Source organism: Microcaecilia unicolor, chromosome 2 (genome assembly GCF_901765095.1).
Source record: "Microcaecilia unicolor chromosome 2, aMicUni1.1, whole genome shotgun sequence".
In the NCBI taxonomy this organism is placed as follows: Eukaryota; Metazoa; Chordata; class Amphibia; order Gymnophiona; family Siphonopidae; genus Microcaecilia; species Microcaecilia unicolor.
Genome location: NC_044032.1, coordinates 62766804 through 62788961, shown reverse-complemented (window position 1 = coordinate 62788961; position 22158 = coordinate 62766804). Strand labels below are relative to the sequence as shown.

The window sequence follows — 22158 nt, the reverse complement described above, 5'->3', positions numbered from 1 at the left end:
ATTTTAAAATTTTATATACCACAGAATCCAAATGTTCTCAGCGGTTCACAAAATATACATACATAAAATCAAAACTTATTTCATCACACCACCATAACATTAATACTAACTAAAATATAATCATGAATAAACAACAAAATCCTGGCTTCAATCTCATTCCTCAACCTGATCTCCTCCAGCTTCTCAAATCATATTTTCATCAGACCCATATACTTGTATAAAGAGATAGGTCTTCAATTCTCTTTTGAACTGTTTAATCTGTTGTATTTTCCTAAGTCAAACTGTTCCATAAGGTAGGACCTACTACATAAAAAATAGCTGCTCTATATTCATTCAACCTTATAACTCAAACTAGTATAATGTACCTGGGGCAATGGAGGACAATCACATGGAGCTGTAGAGGGAATTGAACCCAGTTCCTCAGGATCTCAACCCACTGCTGACTGTTAGGCAGCAGCAGGAATAGAACCCAGTTCCCCAGGTCCACAACCCGCTAAACTAATCAAACCATCATCCTGGCCTAGTATTTTACCTTTATCCTGCAGGACCCAAAAAGTAGCGGCCTTTTTTTTCCTTTGGAAACACATTAACCACCACAAGCAGTGCTTTGATATTTGAATAAAAGTTAACTTACCCATGTGGTAGTTTTGCTATTATGATCAATAAAGAAGGGCCTGCCATTTGGAGCTATTCGCATCTCCCAGCCAGGCGGCAGGAAGCTCTGTGCCACTCTGTGTTGTGGTTTTGGGGAATTGTAAGGCGATGGTTGTGGTGACTGTGGATTTGATAAGGTGTCCTTCACCGCTCTGCGCACTGGGAAGTCTTTAGCACCCTGTGTTTTTAAACATAATGTAGACTCAACATTACTTCACAACAGCATCAACATCCACTTTTTATGAAAACCAGCTGATTTTTCAATGGTCACAAAATCCAAGTGAAATGCCTCAAAACTACCCTAAATTTAAGTAGTACTATGAGAGCTGGCTGTTTTTCATTACATCAATCTCAATGTAAAGGAGTGTGAACTGTATGAGGAATTGTATTATTTAACACCATATTTTTAAGAGCCCATCCAGAATACAATAATTTTCTATTATACTATGCCCTTGAAGCACTGGTGTGGAAAAACTGTATTTTAATGAGAAATGCATATTTTATGACAAATTTTCATATTTTATGCCATCATTATATAGGATTAAAAAAAAATCATACAGCTTCATACATTGTCAAATTAAACTTGTTTCCTCAAACTAGCTTTGCTTAAAATGAGCATACAGCACCTATGCAATTTCTTGAAATAAAGTTACATTTATTCTATGAGCAGGGCTTAATTTCTGGGGGAACGGCCTGAAATGTAGTTCTACCACTTCGTTTCAGACTCCAGAGCGGCAGGGGTGTTCTGCTCTAACACCTTCCTTCTAGACAGCCTGCAGAGAAGTGGAGAAGGTAGGATGAACCTGGGGTGGAGCAGAGAACAGTCATTCTGGTGCCTAATCTAGCTCCATCTTCTGCTATTGCTCCTGTCCCTCCCCTGGTTCCACAGTTCCACTTCCTTTTTGTCTATAAATTAAGCCCTATCAGTGACATTCCAGCATATCAGCGTTTCCCAAACTGTGTGCCGCAGTGATCTCTCTGGGGTGCTGCGGCAAATCCTGACCTCCCTCCAGCCCAATCCGCTACTGCACACAGCAGCGGCAGAAAAAAAAGCGCAGGACTGCACCTGTCTTCAAGCATGTGCTGTCAGTTCTGCCAGTCCTCTACCCCCAGAACCAGAAGTTGATGTCAGCGGGGGCAGAGGACCAACAGAGCCGACAGCACATGCCTGAAGGTTGCTGCAGCCCTACACTTATTTTTTTTTTTGTCACGGCCAATGGGGACAGGGAGTAGACGGCATTCAGGACTCAGAGGTGACTGCTAAGGAGGTTGGATGAAAACAGGAGATGGGATGAAATCAAAAAATTGAAGCCAATAGGTCAGTAGTCTCTGTTTCCATTCCCATTCAAAAAAAAAGCAAGCAAACCTAAGGGCCGCTGCATCCGAGCTGTCATTCTTTATTGTTGGTAGCATTTTTTATTTTATCTCACTTATATTTTTAAACATGCTGGCTTGTGCGGCATACAGATGTACAAATAGGAAGTATAATAATACTTCTTCCATAGGTAGAATAGTAATTTGTTATAAATCGTAATCAGTGTGTTACTTGGAGGGGCTGGTTATAGGGACACCCTAGCACTGATATATTTGTGCAGATAAAAAGGCGGAGACCTGTGTGACTGGGGGGGGGGGGGGGGGGGGGGGGGGGGGGGGCGGAGGTTGGGGGGTGCCGCAAAAAAGTTGCTTGGACACAAAGGGTGCCGTGAACTGAAAAGGTTTGGGAACCACTGCAGCGTATATTTTAGAAGCACTACTCAGGTTTTAGACATGCATACACCTGCATTTAAACACGTATATTGCATACACTTCATTTTAGAAAGCCAGAATTGCACACATCTAAAACGGAAAAACACGCATATAGTAAGGGTGTATGGTGTGGGCATGTTTTAGCAGGACTAGGGCAGGAAGAAAGATACACATGCCTTCCCCATCAGAGCAGGACTGCACGTTTATGTCCTCCAACATGAACATCAGGATTTACACCTGCCCCTGGGGGACATATAAGTTTTACAAGTTGTTTGTTTTGTGTAGCTGCTCACTGCAGGAGTAGGAGTGGCCGCACCTTTAATCATCCACTGTTTTTTGCCCTCTCTCTTCCCTCCCAAAAGCAACACTGGGTAAGGGATATCAGACTCTTGTGATGGCTTTGGAAAAACTACACTTGTGTTTCTAAAATGGTTGACACTGTTCTGGCACATACATATGTATGTTGGTATTTCAGAACATATATATATTTACTTGGTCTTGTTGACCCTGCTGATATTTTAGAGTTCATGGTTCTCAAATGGTTGCTCCCAATGCACATAACTTCTTCATTGGGCCCTATGTCAGCAGATCCTGATCTAAAATACTAGCAAAACTTGAGACGTCCCAACCTGGACATCTCAATTCCGATTTGTATATCTTTTCTAGAACGCATTTCTCCATCACATCTAAAACATGTAACGCACAGGGGCCCTTAATGTCCCTTACATCTGTCATTCTGTCTTGTAGCGCTATAGAAATGATAAGTAGTAGTAGTAGTGGTACCTACTCCAAAGCTAGTCAACAGGCAAGGACGTATTGCACTACTACTATTAATTATTTCTACAGCGCTACCAGACATATGCAGTGCTGTACACATTATATACAGGTACTTTTCTCTGTCTCTAGTGGAGTCACAATCTAAGTTTTTGTACCCGGGGCAATGGAGGGTTATATGACTTGCCCAGGGTCACAAGGAGCTGCAATGGGACATGAACCCAGTTTCCCAGGATCTCAGGCTACTGCACTAATGATTAGGCTACTTCACTCTCACTACATATATGGTCTAGAAAGCTTTCATGATCGAAAAACAGTTAAACACAACAGAAGCTTCTGAGAGGTCAGTGCTCCAGTCAAACATCTTTCTCCCAAAACATTTGCTGTAATTAAATTCTGCTATTTCCATCTCTAACATTGTTACAAAAACTGAGAAAATGTTAGCAATCACAGCTGTAATTTTATTGGGCTTGGATTGCTATAATGGTCTTTAAATTGAACAACCTTTCTTTGTTGATAAAATCTAAACCAAAGAATTCAAGGTTAGGAGTGTTTGTGGGGATGTATAAATGCATTTGTAGGGCTGAAGTGGAGGTAGTAGGGGGGGGGGGCAGCCTCAATTCATTTTCTTACCCAATTAATTTAGAAACCAGTTTCGAACTGCAAATTAAAGCTATGTGCAAAGGGGGGAGGGGAAGTTGTTTCATTTTGGTATTTTCCTGAGTTTTTTCTCTGTTCCTTACATTTATGTTAAGAATTTTTTTTCAACATGTGAGATGTGTTAACTTTAGGGCTGCACTTCAATTAAAATTTTTAATTATGATTAATCGCACAATTAAAGGTATTTAATTAATTTATTTTACGCTGCAGCTCCTTGTGACTCACTTACAAAGCTGCACTAGCAATTCCTATGTGGCAAATGCGACAAAGCCCATAGGAATTGAATTGACTTCATCTCATTTGCCACACTATAATCACTAGCGCAGCTTTCTAAAAGGAGCCCTTAACCCTTCATTGCCCCAGGTACAAAATAAGTACTTGTATATAATACGCAAATCGCTTTCATTGTAACCACAGAAAGGCAGTATATCAAATCCTACCCCCCTTCTTTTCCCTAAAGGGCTGATAAGCTCCCTCCTTCCCACCCCCCAGATCCAACATATCTCCCTCCCTCTCCTCTTCCCCTAGTTCCATTATTTCTCTTTATTTCCTGGGGTCCATTATCTCTCTCTTCTGCTGGTCCTGGGAGTGGCAATGTTGCACATATGCTGTCTGTGCCTACTCTGAAGCTTTCTCTCTGGCCTATCCCCACCTCCTCTGACATCACTTTCTGTTTCTGCCTGGGTGGGACAGGTCAGAGGGAAAGCTTTGGACCATGCAGCAGGAAACATATGTGCAACGCTGCCACTGGTGAGGATCAACAGAAGACCATCTTTAAGGTTGACTGGTGTGGGGGTGATGAATCGTAGATGGGGAAAAGATGTTGAATTGCACCAAGGACAAGAGTTGGGAGTGTAAGAGAGCACAAGAGATGATTAGAGGAGACAGGAGACAGTGCAATATGATTAATTTTTTAAAATCGTGATTAATGATTTAGGGCTAGGTTTACTAAGCAGCACTAGAGGAGCGTTAGCGTTTTCAACGTGCGTAAATAGTGTACGCGCGTTAAACGCTAATGCGCCCATAGAAATGCATAGGCACGTTAGCGTTTAACGCTCCTTAAATTTACAGGCGCGTTAAAAATGCTAACGCACCTTAGTAAACTTACCTCTTAATGCATTAATCGTAGAGTTAACTGCGATTAAAGTGCAGACCTAGTTCATTTGCAAGTTAATGCACATGAAATCAATTGTGAGCGTTCCACATTTTTTAACGCGCACTAATGAATGTACATCACTAGATCAGATCGGTGATAATCTCAATTATCAGTAATTTCATTTTAACTACTTTTTAAAACCAGATGTTCATAGTGTTTTTCTGGTTTTTTTTTTTGTTTTGCATTAAGTACAGTAATTGCCCATAATATCTAGTCTCACCATATTTTATTGGAAAAATGTTTTATACCTTTAAAACATATTTATGCCATGTCTCAAAGAACAGTATAGCAAGAGAATAGAAGAATAAGAAACAGTGTGTTCTTAAGTACTATATATGTCCAGACACAGACCACACAAACATAACTAAAGCATCCTGTGTGAAGGAAAGAAAGAGATGAACAGTAGTAAAACTGGCTGAGAAAGAAGACCTGGGTTTCAGCATAATATTACAAAAAAAATGGTATTAGTAAGTCTATAGAAGAGTGGTGGGAAAGAACATTTTTACAGAATGAGCCAAAAGGAAAAAAAAATTGAGAAGAATTATGAGAGTGCAAAAATCTGAAACAGAACTGAGAGTTAGAGAAGGCTAGTCAAGAAAAGAGAGGTCGGAAGGGCAGAAGAGATCCAGGTTAGTGAAGCCAAAGTCTCACCTCGAGTGGAGCTGATAAAGTTACTGTGGGAGAACTGAGACTGCGAGGCCGTCTGATCTGAGGCTCACTGAGGTGATTGCTACTGTTGGACGACCCCGCTGCACCATCTTCAGCATGCTATTTTGGAGGCAAAAATAAGTTAATTTGTGGTTCAGGAGTATGTGCACCCACACAGAGGTAGAACCACCACTTATTGTCACTAGGGTTGTTTAACATTAAATGAACAACTAAAGAACCTAAGCATCTGATGTCTGACAGAACTGACACTTCCATTTGAACTTCTAGTTAAAAAGTATGGCTAAAATAATGAAGAAAAAAAGACAATAAAATATCACTATTCATTATATTTAAACTCCCTTTTGAACTAACTACAAGACTTTGAAATAATTAATGGCGCTATACTATTCTTCTGTCCAAACAGCTACACACTGTTTAGTAAGGAATGTATCAGTAAAGCAGGAAGTCTCTGTGATAAGCATAAATTGGCCTGTGTTGGAACTAGGCTATCACACCAAGATTAACATTCTTATTCTTGAAATCTGACACTGGATATTTAAAATCTGCATGCTATACAAGAGCTTGGTTTACTCTACCCTCCTGAGGTTCTACCCTGACTCAGAGGAAACACTGGCCCCTAAGGATCCAGCATCATGACAACTAACCAACTGTACCTGCATTTGTTTCTAAGATCAAGTTCATAGTAGTAAGGCTGCAGGTGAAATGATGGAAGTGCTTTTGCAGCTTCTAAAGAATTCAGAATGGCTTTAATCAGGTTTCTACGTTACAAGAAATACATTGGAAAAAAGTGAGCCCCTAAAGATTTCACAATAGCAACCTCGAACCTGCACCGAATGAATTAAAATTTTATGTGCAGAAAATGACATCTATTTGCGTCACCGACGCCAAATTGCACAGGAATCCCTCATCCCATTTAAGAGATTTTTAATTTTTCATAAATCTCGGTTTCCGACATGACTTAATTACTTACTTCCTCGTGACATCATCCATGATGTTATTGCGCGTTGGTAAACAAAATGTTGTCAAAAGATGATCAAGTTTTAATTAAAATACTATGGGGCTGATATTCAGACTGTGAGAGTTAGCCAGGCTAACTCCCGTGGTCAGCGCTAAACTCGGGTGTTTGATGCCAAGCCGTTTCCGGTGACCGGCATTTAAAATCCGGTTTATTTTTGGCCAGTTTGAACATAACCGGCTAAGTTGTTATTCAGGCTTAGCCGCTAATGTTCAAACTGGAGTGGCCTAGTGGTTAGGGTGGTGGACTTTGGTCCTGGGGAACTGAGGAACTGAGTTTGATTCCCATTTCTAGAAAAAAAAATGTTGTTTGAAAGAGATATCACTTTGTGCACATAAAATTTTAATTAATTCAGTGCAGGTTTCAGATTGTTATTGCTAAATGTTTACAGGGCTCACTTTTTTCCGGTCGCAGTGTAGATTAATGTTGTTATGAACTCTTTCTGATCAATTTCTGTATCAAAATAAAACACAAAGGGGGTAATACTCAGTAGGCAGCTGTCGGTACTTTTTTTTTTTTAACATTGACTGTTGCTGCTGAAAATGTACCCATATATTCAATGCCTGGCTGTGTCTGGTAACAGCATAAGATATCTGGATATGGGCTGCTGGCTGGTACGTAACCACATAAGTCCTGATATTCAGCCCTTCACTAGATAAGTTAATCTGGACAAAGATAGGACTGTTATTTATGAGGTCCTATTTGACTAGTTAATTTAACTGGTTAAGAGCAGAATACTAGCATTTAACCAGTTAGGGGAAAAGTTATCAACATGGGGTCTGTCACGAAACACCTAGCCACCCGCCTGGGGTTACCCTGCAGTCACTTAGAGGGTATATCCTCACACAGCTCAGGTCTGCCTGCACCTGCCGCTTGTGCTCTACACTAGCACCCACCGACTGGGTCCTAACCGCCTCTGGGCAAGTCTCCCACTCTCAAATTATCCTAGTGGTTTCTAGGTTACTGGAGGCCACAATCCCATTGGTCCCAAAGTTCCCAGAAAGCACTCACAGACCCACATAGGATTCTTATCATTCCAGACAAGCAGAATCTACAAACTAATAGTGTTTATTGTCACACAACTTGGAACAGTGAAACAGAAAAAGTGCAATCAGCAAAACAATAACACGTAACTGAAATATGGATTAATTATAAAACACTATCTAAACATTTGTATACTATCTAAGTAGTGCCTGTGAAGATCAGGACATATAGCTACTCACAAGTTATCAAATATAACTTTTCACAGGGCCTCTGCAAAGAGATCCTACTCTCTTTTCTTTCTGGCTAAGACTGGAGCAAAAGCCAGTAGGCTCCTGGGTACTTCAAACTCCAGGCCAATCAGATCTCAGAACAAGAACATTTGAAAATAGCTGGCTACATCAATGTGTTAACTAAAGAAGGAAAGGTCAGTTCTCTGTAACAGCTTTAAGCATAAACATGTACCACCTGCTGGCCAAACTAGAGAAATACATTGCAGGAAAACATCAAAACAATTGTCACAGGCTTAAAACACACTGTTGTCACAGGCTACCATTGAGAAGGGTTACTTTACCACAAACATGCTATTTTAGCACAGATTCCATTTTATGCAAAGAGACCCAGTTACTAATAACATGGATTTCAACACTTAAATAACCTCTCTTAACTGTAGCCCATTTTGATTATTTGCCCCTAAGTGTCATCCCAGACTCCAAACTGCCCACATAATAGCCACTTTTGGCTTTACCAATTAGTGGGGATATTCAGCGACACTATCCAGGTCAGTGCTGCTGAGTGTTCCCTCAGGGCCCAGTCAGTGTGAGTTAACCAGATACAGCCTCTCTTAACAGGTTAACTCACTTTGATATCAATTCCAAACATTTTAACATATGCAAGTACATTGAAGTAATTTCTAGGGCATAATCGCCCCTCCCTCCGTCCAACTTAGTTTAATCTGTTAGACTATTGAGGCTGGACAGTCATCTCCATACCTGTATAATTGGTCGAGTCCAGGTTGTGCTTCGATTGTTATGATTGACATAGTAAGTACGTCCTTTGGCATCTTTTCTCTCCTCCCAGCCTGATGGTAAGCCTGGTGTGGTATGTACATAGGCCACTGATGGCTGTTTACGCAAGAAATCATCATCATTTTGTATTCTCTACCTACATCTTCTCTGAGAGTTTACAAAAAAGTAATGATCTTTAGAACACATACAATATGACTTATTTCTGTGGCTCACCAGCTGTTCCTATTAGGGATCCATTCAAGACAAAAGTACTTCATATGACTCATCACTATTAAAGCATCATAACAACATTTTTTTTAATGTGTGTCCACCAATTTTTTTTGTTGTGAATGTTGCACAAATAAAACTCCAATGTTCCAAATCATGAAACAGAGCTGTCAGATAATCCAGTTCCAAGATGATTTTAGGCCAGTCCTGGATTTTTAACATCCCGACATCACCTATAGTTCATAATTCTGCAGCAAATACTACCATATATTGAGATGGAAGTTCAAACCAGGCTAATAAATCTCCCTCCCGGACCTGAGTAAATTTTGGAAGCTTTGCAAGGGGTACATAGCCCTGATCCTCAAAGGCTGCCTAATGTTTGGCTTTCTAGGTAACCAAGCTCTGATTACATCTGGAAGCATGACTGATATTCATCGTACATATCTTGGAAGCCAGGCTGAGCACTTCTATGGTACATACCACCATTATGAATCTGACAATTTAAGTATCGGCACACTAAGGTGTGACTTTCTTTCTTCTTAGCTTAACCAGCAATGGAAAAAGAGGAGGGCTATTGTGATACTGTGAGCAAGGGTTGAGGATGGGTCTTCACAATAACACAGCCGGACAAGGCTGTAAACATAAAGTAAGCGCTTTATGAAACTTCATCTAAGGCCTGTTACTTCACAGGCCCAGGAACAAAGATAAAGTTTCTTGACGTCAAAGTCTTAACCAGGGCCATAGCTAACAGGGCCCAAAACAGTCTGTAGCACGTGACTACCATGCCCCAAAAACATTCTGTAAGTTTCTGCGCTCTCTCTCTCTCTGGGGTTCCAGGTCTGTCCCCTGACAAACCTCAGAACATGGCTTACAAATCTTCAAATCAACAGTTGGCTTACCTCAGCCATCTCATAGCAGTTAGACATACATTGTAAAGGCATATGCTGGGGCTTCAGTTCTCCATTCCCTGGGCCTCCTTAACCCCACTCTGGCCCTGCTTTTTATACTTCCTGGTTCCTGTCCTTTCGGCTCCATCCCTCCTGCCTCACTTCCTCCCTGGGTGGGACTAGTGGTTTTATGGTGGCTCAAAGAACCTGAGGGACTATCCTTAAGGGTGAGGAGCAGTGTTCTATAAACCCCCCTCACAGCAATACATCAAATTATTTTAAGGAACTGACTCAGGGTTGCAGGTGGTGAGACATCCTTGCCAACAGCAATGATGGTACTACAAATTACATTTCCTAATTGCTTTGATGGATCTCAAGTCTTTTATGATCAGCTTTTGAATCTGTCACTTAACAGGTTAAGAGCTACCAATTTATCTAGTTAAAATAAAATTTAACAAAGTCATGGACACAGACAAGATCTTTCTACAATTTAACTGGATGATGATAATAAGAATAAAGAAATTAATTGCTATGATATTGTATTATTACAGTATGGGCAGGGCTCCCTTTCATACTAAGCAAGCAACACAATTTGAGAAGTCATTAGTTTAGGGAATGGCAACTTGAAATATGGTATGAAAAACACAGGATGTGCCTTACTAGGTCAGAAGAAAAATCCATGAAGCCCATAATCCTGTCCCTGGCAATGGCCAATCTAAGTTACAACTTCCTGGCAGGATCCCACAAAGCAAATCCAATCATTATTGCTCACACCCAGAGTGGTGGCACTCGCAAGACTAAATCATTACTAAAGGCTTAAGAACTTTTCCTTTCAAAAACTTATCTAACCCTTTTTTAAAAACAACTGTGCTGCCTTGACTACATCTTCTGATAACAAAGTCTCCAGCTTAATTGTATGGTAAGTGAAAAAAATTGAGAAATATTTGAAATAAGCAGCAGTATTTCTTTCATACAGTGTTTCCCTTTGTCTTTATACCATTTGAAAGGGTAAATAACTGCTCATCCCACTCATGATTTCATAGCCATCAAGCATATTTCCTTTCAGTCCTCTCTTTTCCTAGTCCTAACTTTTTGTTGTAATGTTTGATGATAAGGAAACTGTTCTATCGCATTTATTATTTTAGTTGCCCTTGTCCAGTTTTGCTGTATCTTTTTTGAAATGGGGGAACCAGCACTGTACATAATTATTCACAGTGTGGTTGCACCATGGATTGACAGTGAAGTGTTGTGTTTTACTGCACTTTCATTTTCCATTCCTTTCTGAATGTTTCGCAACATCCTATTTGCATTTTTGACCATGACACCCTATGAGCTGAGAATTTCAATGTATGATCCACGATGATGCCAAGATTCTTTTCCTGGTTGGCGAGTCCTATGAGCACCAGGGGCGTAGCAAGACAATAGATTTTGGGTGGGCCTTGCCAAGAAGTGGGTGGGCACCAAATGTTCTCTACCCACCACCACCACAAAAAAAAATATCTCAGCTGGCAGGAAAATGTTTCTTTCCACTTTGGCAGTCTGCAGCAGGGATGCGCTGAAAACTGATCATGCGCAAGTGCCAGTATCGTGGAGGGTAGCATTTTCGTTATCATCAAGGGGAATTCTTCAGCTGGCGGAGTTTGGGATCCCCACCAGCTACCACTAAACGTGTGCTACTCTTGGGTGGGTCTGAGCCTTAAGTGGGTGGGCTCTGGCCAACCCAGGCCCACCTGTGGCTATGCCACTGATGAGCACATAAGGATCCACCAGTAGCTTCCATGTGGATGCAATTGTTGGGGAATCTCAACATTTTCTGCCACTGGGGTCAATGATTGGAAGCTCACTTAGGGCCCTGTTTACTAAGCCGCGTTGTAGGTAGGCTAACTTTTTAGTGCTCGCTAATGCTAAAGACACCCAAAGGAATATATGGGTGTCTCCAGCATTAGCGCGCTAATTTTTAGTGCACGCTAAGAAGTTAGCACACCTACAGCGTGGCTTAGTAAACAGGGCCCTTAATTTGATCTTCATAGGTAGCATATTAAATAAAAAGACAGCCATGTCAGTTAAGCAGGAAATATGCATAAAACCACATCACACATAAGAGTAAGAAGAACAAGTTAAATTCTATGGGAAACACTAAGAATATTCTGTGAAAGAAGAACAAAAAAACACACAAGTTACTTTGTTGGTAAAAGAAAACACAAAGCTGCTAAAGAAATTCATTCAGAGTTTACAGAAACAGTTTTTCCAAATGCAAGTCTCAAATTCAGTCAGCAATAGAAACAAGCAAGTAAAAAAAAAAGATATTTTTTAATTAATGGGAGGTAAAGCCTTAACCAAAGTGTATATCATTTTTTTATAAATATGTGAAAAATAAAATGAAAAATTGTGTGCTAGGAATAAGATCAGGACAAAACAGTGAGACATGCCAAGGACCAAAGCCAATGCAGAAACTTTTGACAAGAAATATGATTGCAAGATATGGATACCTTGTGAGGGTAATTCTATAAAGGGGTGTCTATATTTAGGTGCTTAAAATGTGACTACTTCTCTTTATCGAATACCAGCCTAACATGTCAAAAACATGCCTAAAATTAAAGTGTGGTCATTAACACCAGTCATACAGCTGGTGTAAAATATTACACCTATATCAAAAAGAACGTGTACATAGTTTTTATAATCTATGCACATAGATGTGCATCCCCCGTACAGCTACATTCAGACTCCAACAAGATGTACACCGACCTTAAAACTACACGCCTTTGCTGTAGAAAGCCATTTCATATAACGTGTAGTCAGAACGTTGGCATTCACACACCTATGTGTACACATATGCATGTATATGCTGGGATTCTGGTCATTTATGCAAGTTTTTGCCACCTTAATATTGGGGCCTTCCTTATAGAATTACCCTCTGTACGTCTGAGTCAGAAAAACCCTTTTTGCCTCAGTTGTGTCCACTTGTTCTTCAAGCTTCCAGCTCAATCAGATCTTCTCTATTAGGCCTACAGTGCCATGAGTATTCATTTGGAGATTTTCCTCTATTGCTATATTCTCCTTCCAACTCAGCTGAGCCATCATGTCAATGAGTCCTTGCCCAGAGCCACAAACTGTAACTTCCTCTGGAGCCTGGTTAACATGAAGAAGTCTTGCCACAAGATGTTAATGCTGAGAAATGGCTGGAACGCACCCCCCCCCCCAACCCCGTATCTGGACTTCATACCAAACCCAGGTCTTCTGCATAGTGTTTGACAGAACTGCTACTTGATCTTGCAAGCCTGCCCCAGATTTAAATACTTTTAAGTGAAAAATTTATATTTCACTCTTTAAATCTGTATTTCACTCTTTAATGCATATTTCACTCTTAATACTGTGTGCAATTCTTGTAACCGCATCTCAAAAAAGATATAGTGTAATTATAAAAGGTCCAGAGAAGGGCAACGAAAATGATAAAGGGGATGAGACGACTTCCCTATGAGGAAAGGCTGAAACGGCTTGGGCTCTTCAGCTTGGAGAAAAGACGGCTGAGGGCAGTGGCGTACCAAGGGGGGGGGGGGGGGGGCGATGGAGGCGGTCCACCCCGGGTGCATGCCGCTGGGGGGGTGCTGCGCGCCTGTCGGCTCTTCGTTTTCATGGTCCCTTTGCCCCGGAACAGTTCCTGTTCCGGGGCAGAGGGAGCATGAAAACGAAGAGCCGGCAGGCGCGCGGCACCCCCCCCCCCAGCGGCGTGCACCTGGGGGTGGTTCTTTTGCCGGGGGGGGTGTGTCACGCTGTTCCAGGGGCGGGCGCTGCACCCGGGGGGGGGGGGCGGGGCGCATCGGCGATCCACCCCGGGTGTCAGCCCCCCTAGGAACACCACTGGCTGAGGGTAGATATGATAGGTATACAAAATACTAAGTGGAGTGGAATGGGTAAACGTGAATCACTTGTTTACTCTTTTCAAAAATACTAGGACTAGGGGGCACACAATGAAGCAACAAAGTAGTAAACTTAAAACGAATCAGAGAAAACATTTCTTCACTCAATGTGTAATTGAACTCTGAACTTTTCCTTTAGGGAGCCGTCCAAACCTTTTTTTAAAACCCTGCTAAGCTAACTGCCGTTACCACATTCTCTAGCAATGAATTCCAGAGTTTAATTACACATTGAGTGAAGAAAAGTTTTCTCTGATTCATTTTAAATTTACTACTTTGTAGCTTCATCGCATGCCGCCTAGTCCTAGTATTTTTGGAAAGAGTAAACAAATGATTCACATCTACCCATTCCACTCCACTCATTATTTTATAGACCTCTATCATATCTCCCATCAGCTGTTTTTTCTCCAAGCTGATGAGTCCTAGCCGCTTCAGCCTTTCCTCATAGGGAAGTCGTCCCATCTCCTTTATCATTTTCGTCGCCCTTCTCTGTAGCTTTTCTAATTCCACTATATCTTTTTTGAGATGCGGTGACCAGAATTGAGCACAATATTCAAGGTGCGGTCGCACCATAGAGCGATACAAGGACATTATAAAGTCCTCATTTTTGTTTTCCATTCCTTTCCTAATAATACCTAACAGTCTATTTGCTTTCTTAGCTGCCGCCACACACTGAGCAAAGGGTTTCAACGTATAATCAACTATGATGAAACCCTCTGCTCAGGGTGGCAGATCTTCACATCAACCTGACAGTGTTTTTTTTTTGTTACATTTGTACCCCATGCTTTTCCCACTCATGGCAGGCTCAATGCAGCTTACAGGTACTTATTTGTACCTGGTCCCTTGATAATATTCAAACACAACTGAAATTCTCTTATAACCTTCTCTCGATCTGCTCCTTTGAATAACTTTCTCATGGTGTTCTTTTGGCAACTCCATGCTCAGCATGTTTACATCTATGTTGCAAATACACTTCATACTACTGAAACAGCTTAATTCTTAATTCAGGAGTATTTGACTTGGCTCAACTACTAGGATTAGACCCAGGTGGCATACATTTAACTTATGGGCCTTGTTAACGCAATTTTGGGTTTTATTTGATAAAAGGTGGGAAGACATGCAATCTTTTGTAGTTTTATGCTTAATTACTTTAATACCATACAATTGTTCTTTCAAGTTGACAGCGTAGATTCTATAGTATAGAACAGACTCCTACTTTAATGAATTTTGAAATGTATTTTTCAGATAGCATAGAAAATTGTGAAGACTTTTGCAAGGCACTGTTATCCACCTATTAAAAAGAACTTCACAGAGTGCAAATAATATTTTTCCAGAGGACTTTATTTCTGTATGGTAACGTCTGCTGCAGATTTACTGAAACAATTCTGGCCCAAACAATTAAAGGATGTAACATTAATGATCCGATGGCCCAGGGCTGTGCTGTACAATGCCATGCAGGAGATTTAGGTTAGATTCCTGAGCTTTGATTCTCTGTCAGGTCTGGGGATGTTCTGGAAGCAGCATTCACAGCCCACAGAAAGAGGAAGCCCAAGTCATTGTACAACAGTGACACATAGTGGCCAGGACTCAGGGGCACATACTAGAGAAAGCCATGCCCTTTGTTCCCTAGCTGAGTCAGATAGGGAGGTGGGAAAAAGGTTAAAAACAAAGAAAACCCCAGAAATTTGCAAATTAAGACGCACAATGCCATAGCCACATTCAGCCAAAAGCTCAAAGAAGTAGGAGGAAGAAAATTGCCAGTCAAAAATTAAGCACACACTTATTTCAACAGGATCATTTTAACCAAATCAACCAGGATGCACTTAAGCTGGAGAAAACCACTAACATTTTTAGATCACCCACATCTTTACTTCTGATAGCACGTGAGAAAGAATATTACCGTGGGTTCTTCACCACCTGTGACAGTTGAAGAACGAGGTCTCCTATGTGGGGCACTAGGCTGTTAAATGATAATTAATGTTACAATTAAATATACTTACAAATAAGGCAACACAGTCTTAACATCTTTACATCAAGTGACCAGACTGCAACTCAGTGGTCTGATTGCAAAACGACTGTGTTCTGTTAGTATCGCGGGAAGGGGCAGCATTAAGTCAAAGTTAGTGGAGGTAAAATCAAAACAGGTCACCACTGTCAATCAAGATGAGGATGGTAAAAAAAGAATATTTAAAACTTAACAAGTCAACTGTTCAAAGCATTTCTCAAAGTCGCTTAATAGGCAGCAAAAGAGAGGACCCAAAAGTACACAAACAAAAGCAACAAAAAAAGAAGCACAAATGGGCCTTCAAAACTGGAACAACATGGAAACACGGCCCATGTCAGGTCTATTGAATTAAAGGACTCTCTATTGTTCCAGTCTTGAAGGCACATTTGTGCTTCTTTTTTTTTGTTTGTTTGTTTGTTGTCAAAATTGCTTAAGTCAGATCTGTATTAAAATATGTGCAGTCAACAGGCACAGTGTTCCTGACCAACCTACTCTTTGTTAGTTGGCTTTCTAACTTTATCCTGGAACTGTTTGTTGAATAGTTTGCATTTTTAAGTTCATAGATCTCATGATGAGTAAAGAGCAGGTCCAGACAGGTGCGTGAAATGTGAAAGATACATGGTGAGAGATACTGTTTTCCAGAGTTAGGAATTTTGGTGACTCAGCCACACTCCAAGTCACGTTTGTGTGTGTGTCTAGGGCACAGTGACCTGCAGAGAACTTCATGCCTTTTCATTGAAGGACCATAAAATGATTGCTGCTGGAGGTCATTATGTCTTTCTGAAGGAGTCAACATATTCTAATATCAAACAGGTGGCAGCTTACTATTTGTTTTAGGATCCCCTCCCAACACTACAATTTCTTTTTCAGTAGTGTTGTCATGTTCATTTTTGCCTTCCTAAGAGACAACAGTTCAGTTCATTAATTTCAGTGTCTCATTCTCTTTCCAGACATATTTTGTTTTTGGATCTAATTAGAAATCTTTCTATAAATAACTGTTTTGCTGTCCTCCAGATAACATACAATCAAAGAACAGATCTCAATCAATGTTCAGAAACCATACATTATTAAAAATAATCTTTTGTAAAATTTAATTCAGAAATGATAAAACTTTATTAAAAAATAACCCAATGTGGCCACATTTTGCCTCCCAAAAGGCTGTGTCAGGAGATTTACTTTACAATGAAAGACATACATAAAATTAAAAATGACTATTACAAATCAGAAAAAATTCTCTCTCACATTTATATCACAAATTATACTAATTTGTGATATCAATATGAGAGAGAAAGTTTTATGATTTGTAACAGTCATTTTTAATTTTATGTTGTCTTTCAGTGACACAGCCTCTTGGGAGATGAAACATGGTCTCTTTGGGTTATTTTTAAGAAAGATTTATGCTTTATGAATTACATTTAAAAAAAAGGTTATTTTTAGTAAAGTTTTATGGCTTCTGAACATTGACTGAGATCCATTCTGTTCTTTGATTGCTGTGATCTACAGACCTCTATTGCCTCTCCTTTTCTGGATTAGACTCCAGATAACATATACATAAATGCATTCTGATAGATATGTGTACATTCACATAGACACACAGACACAAACTAGACACACACATACAAACTATATGAATACTATATATTTAGTGAGAGATACATATATACGCAAGACTTGGAGACAATTGACCATCAGTGATTATAAATTCCACATGAAGATTCTCCATACAAGAAGTCAGTTCACTTTAAACTACAGTTGGTTGAAGTAGCTTAGCCAGAAGAGAAAGCATCATTGGCAGGGCCAAGGGGGGGGGGGGGGGGGGGGGGGGGATAAAACTGCTCACACCTCCAAGGGGGGCTTGGCACCACAGTTCCCACCCACCCCCCTCTTGGCCCTGGAAATCATCACAACACCTCACCTGTCACCTCCGTGACTGAAAGCCCAGCAGCGACAGATCGGATTCGCCTCCCTTCAGGCCTTCCCTCCCTGTGTCCCACCCTCGTCTGATGTAACTTCTACGAGGACGGGACACAGGGAGGGAAGGCTCGAAGGGAGGTGAATCCAATCTGCCGTTGCTGTGCTCAGTCACAGAGCGAGGTGACAGGTGAGGCGCTGTGATGATTTCAATGCAGGGGGCCCGGCCCGGTGGCGGACGGAAGGGGGCAGGTGGGGACTGTGATGCGGCGGCGGCGACTTCGGGGGGAGAGGGCAGGTGCGGGGCCCCAGGGGTGGCCTTGTCCCAGGCCCGGCCCAGTTTCTCGACAGCCCTCATCATTGGTGATAGAGGGTGAGGCTTGTGCAAAATCGAAGTATGAAGAACTTTACAATTTTAAGTGGAATAGCCTCCTAAACCTGTGCCCTATTTTCAGGCAAACTCAGTTGCATAACATTTCAACTGAAAATTCTTCTTAATTTAGGAGCTTAAAAATTATGCTCAAAGTTATGCCTACCACTTATTTGCCTAGATTTATGAGAGTAATTTATGAGTCTAGTGCTGAAAATCAGTGCTAAGCTGCTAATTTCTTTTCCCTGCCCCAAATCCACCTCTGTTACCATCCACCTTTTATGCTCTTAAATTTAATTCTTCCTCTTTCATCCCCTTAAACATCTCCAGTTAGTCCAATCTACAGCTGATAAAATACTCCACAATACCAGTCGATTTGATCATGTAACCCCCCTTCTCCGATCTGAACACTGGTTACCTTTCTACAAGGCTAGTTCTCCACTTGCACCTGCCCGTCTCAACAAGCACCCGATTCCTTATGCAGCTCTGTTTTCTGTGCTCTGCTGACATTAACTTCTTGGTTCTTCCCTCCCCTAATCAATTTTGATTCGCCACCTCCTGCTACATAGGACCAAAACTGTGGAATGATCTCCTGCACATCAGGAACCAACCCTCCTATCCAGTCTTTAAACAAGCCCTCAAGACCCCCGTTTTCACTCTTAATTTTCCCCCTTCCCGTTGAGGACTGTATCTGCTACTCTGCTCCTTAACTGCCTATGGGGCTCATTTTCAAAGAACTTGGACTTACAAAGTTCCATAAGCTACTATGTAACTTTGTAAGTCTAAGCACTTAAAAAAAAATATATGTCTCTATGTGTCTGGAAATAAATAAAATAAATCCCACCGATATTCAGTCGCCAGCGGTGTTATTCCTGGATATTCAATGCCGGGCCCTGTCCAGACTTTGGTACTTAATATCTGTGGGGGTTTTTTAGCTAACACTTAGCCAGCTAGGCCAATATTCAGTCCTTGCCTGCATAGGCCAAACCACTTAAAGATAGGACTGCTATTTATGTGGCCAGAAGTGGTTTACTTATGCGGTGAGGGGCCAAATAATGGCGCTTAACCTGACCCCGCCTCTGGAACGCCCACAATTTAGCTGCTTTTCGGTTCAGCACTAACCAATCACTTTCTGCGAAAATAACTGGATAAGTGCCATTGAAAATGACTGAATAGCCACAAAGAACTGATTTAACTGGTCAGCAGCTGTTTTCAGCTGGTTAAATCATTTTGAATATCGGCCGGAATAAGTTTAGTGAACTATTGAGTAAAAATTTATGCACTCAGCCCTAGTAAATTTTTAAAGAGGTCAATTTATAAGCATAACTCTCAAAGTTAGGAGCATAAATCCTTTGAATATTGAGTTCTCAGTTTTATGTCCACTTCCTAATACATTTGATTATGTTAATGATTTACAATTAAAATATTCCACAGAAGAGAGCGAGAAAGCTGAAAAGCACCTGGCTAATGGCATGCCACCACACCTGTTCTACAGCCTAAGCCTGGAATTTCTAAATGTATCACTAAATGCAAATTATGCCACTTACAGGCTGCAGAGGAGAAGGGAAGGGGCAGTGCCATAGCGAGGGTGCCTGACACCCGGGGCGGGTCGCCGCTGCGCACCCCCCCCCCCGAAACGCACCCTTACCTTGCAGCGGAGGGCAGGCGGGAGGGCCGATCCGCCCTCAGTGCATGTCACTGGGAGCTGCGTCGGCTCTGCTGCTTCCCTGCTTTCTCTGCCCCGGAACAGGAAGTAACCTATTCCGGGGCAGAAAGAGCAGGGAACCAGCGAGCCGACACTCCCCCAGCGGCGTGCACCCGGGGCGGACCACCCCACCGCCCCCCTCTTCCTACGCCACTGAGCGGAGTATGCCTTTTTTTTTGTCAGGAACAATACCATTACTAGTTGGGTAGAAAGTATTCAGAACTTTAAAAACATTATAGAAGAATTAATGGAACATATGCTTTACTCATACTACCCCTCTCCTCAAGACCCTTCACTGGCTCCCTATCCGTTTTCACATCCTGTTCAAACTTCTTCTACTAACCTATAAATGTATTCACTCTGCTGCTCCCCAGTATCTCTCCACCCCTTCCCGTGCACTCCGCTCCATGGATAAATCCTTCTTATCTGTTCCCTTCTCCACTACTGCCAACTCCAGACTTCGCGCCTTCTGTCTCGCTGCACCCTACGCCTGGAATAAACTTCCTGAGCCCCTACGTCTTGCCCCATCCTTGGCCACCTTTAAATCTAGACTGAAAGCCCACCTCTTTAACATTGCTTTTGACTCGTAACCACTTGTAACCACTTGCCTCCACCTACCCTCCTCTCTTCCTTCCCGTTCACATTAATTGATTTGATTACTTTATTTATTTTTTGTCTATTAGATTGTAAGCTCTTTGAGCAGGGACTGTCTTTCTTCTATGTTTGTGCAGCGCTGCGTATGCCTTGTAGCGCTATAGAAATGCTAAATAGTAGTAGTAGTAGTAGTAGAAATAAACCAACTTCACAATACTAAATATGTCACACAAATCAAAACTGTGGCAAACATCTCAGCACTTCCAACTCTTTTCCAGAAAAGATGTTTACTAATATGGCTTACATTGCTACATGTTTAACAGGAGGCTTCATCCTCTGGATTTGGCTAGCAATCATACAGTTCTACATCCCTGGCACAAAGGTTCTGGGGCATTACTTCTTCCAGTATTATACAGTTTCTTCATCTCAACACCAAAAACTAAGAAGAAACTGTCCTCGACTCATGTCTCAGTCATTTCATTTAGTATTAGTCAAAACAACAGCCAGCACGAACTTTCTCTACAAAACCAAGATGTATGCTGAAAATGAACTGGCATCTTTTTTTAGTCATACCCTTTATAAACAGAAAGGTTCTTTACAAAAAATCCAGAGTACCTGAATGTAACTCACCTTGAGCTACTACTGAAAAAGGTGTGAGCAAAATCTAAATAAATAAATAATGTTCATTACTTGGCCTTAGAGACCATTCTTGTACAAATATGCTTCATACTTCAAGCAATAACACTAACAATTAAAAACAAACTTTATATAGTAATATATCATTACTACTACTACTACTATTTAGCATTTCTATAGCGCTACAAGGCATACGCAGCGCTGCACAAACACAGAAGAAAGACAGTCCCTGCTCAAAGAGCTTACAATCTAATAGACAAAAAATAAATAAAGTAAGCAAATCAAATCAATTAATGTGAACGGGAAGGAAGAGAGGAGGGTAGGTGGAGACGAGTGGTTACAAGTGGTTACGAGTCAAAAGCAATGTCCATCACAGCAGTATGCAAGTCCCTGGCGCAGTTTTAGTGGGTGCAGTGCACTTCCGACAGGCGGACCCAGGCCCATCCCCCCCTACCTGTTACACTTGTGGTGGTAAATGTGAGCCATCCAAAACCCACCAGAAACCCACTGTACCCACATCTAGGTGCCCCCATTCATCCATACGGGCTATGGTAGTGGTGTACAGTTGTGGGTAGTGGGGTTTTTGGGTGGGGGGTGCTCAGCACACATGGTAAGGGAGGTATGCACCTGGGAGCAATTTCTGAAGTCCACTAAAGTGCCCCCTAGGGTGCCCGGTTGCTGTCCTGGCATGTGAGGGGGACCAGTGCACTACAAATGCTGGCTCCTCCCAAAACCAAAAGGCTTGCATTTGGTCGTTTCTGAGATGGTCATCTTCTGTTTCCATTATTGCCAAAAATCGGGGACGACCATCTCTAAGGTCAACCTAAATTTCGCGATTTGGGCGTCCCCGACCATATTATCGAAATGAAAGATGGGTGTCCATCTTGTTTTGATAATACGGGTTTCACAACCCCTTCACGGGGACGTCCTGCGAGGACGTCCTCAGAAAAACTTGCGCGTCCCTTTCGATTATGCCCCTCCACGTTTCCCAATTATTGGGGTTTCCATCTAAGTACCACTAAATTTGTTTCCATTCTCTTTCCATACAGGATTGCTTTGTGTTTATCTCAAGCATTTTTGAATTCTGAAACCGTTTTAGGTATCTACCATCCTGTCTGTGAAAAGTACATCTTGACGTTAATCCTGAGTTGGCCCCCCTGCAACCTCAATTCATGTCCTCTAATTCTATCACTTTCCTGTATCTGGAAAAGGTTTGTTTGTTTATTAATATATTTAATGTCTGTAT

General features: G+C 41.5%; 1 protein-coding gene across 3 annotated transcripts in view; it reads right to left on the bottom strand.

Moving 5' to 3' along the window:
- Positions 1 to 22158, bottom strand: part of NEDD4L (NEDD4 like E3 ubiquitin protein ligase) — a 757870-nt gene that overhangs the window by 114943 nt on the left and 620769 nt on the right. For 2 of the 3 annotated variants that reach the window (XM_030192990.1, XM_030192989.1), the window contains 4 exons: positions 15592 to 15651; positions 8648 to 8779; positions 5642 to 5758; positions 635 to 832 (listed from right to left, as the gene is read on the bottom strand). In XM_030192990.1, the coding sequence (XP_030048850.1) occupies positions 635 to 832; positions 5642 to 5758; positions 8648 to 8779; positions 15592 to 15651 (507 nt within the window). The remainder of the gene's footprint in view (positions 1 to 634; positions 833 to 5641; positions 5759 to 8647; positions 8780 to 15591; positions 15652 to 22158) is intronic. The other variant, XM_030192991.1, reaches the window with a different exon arrangement.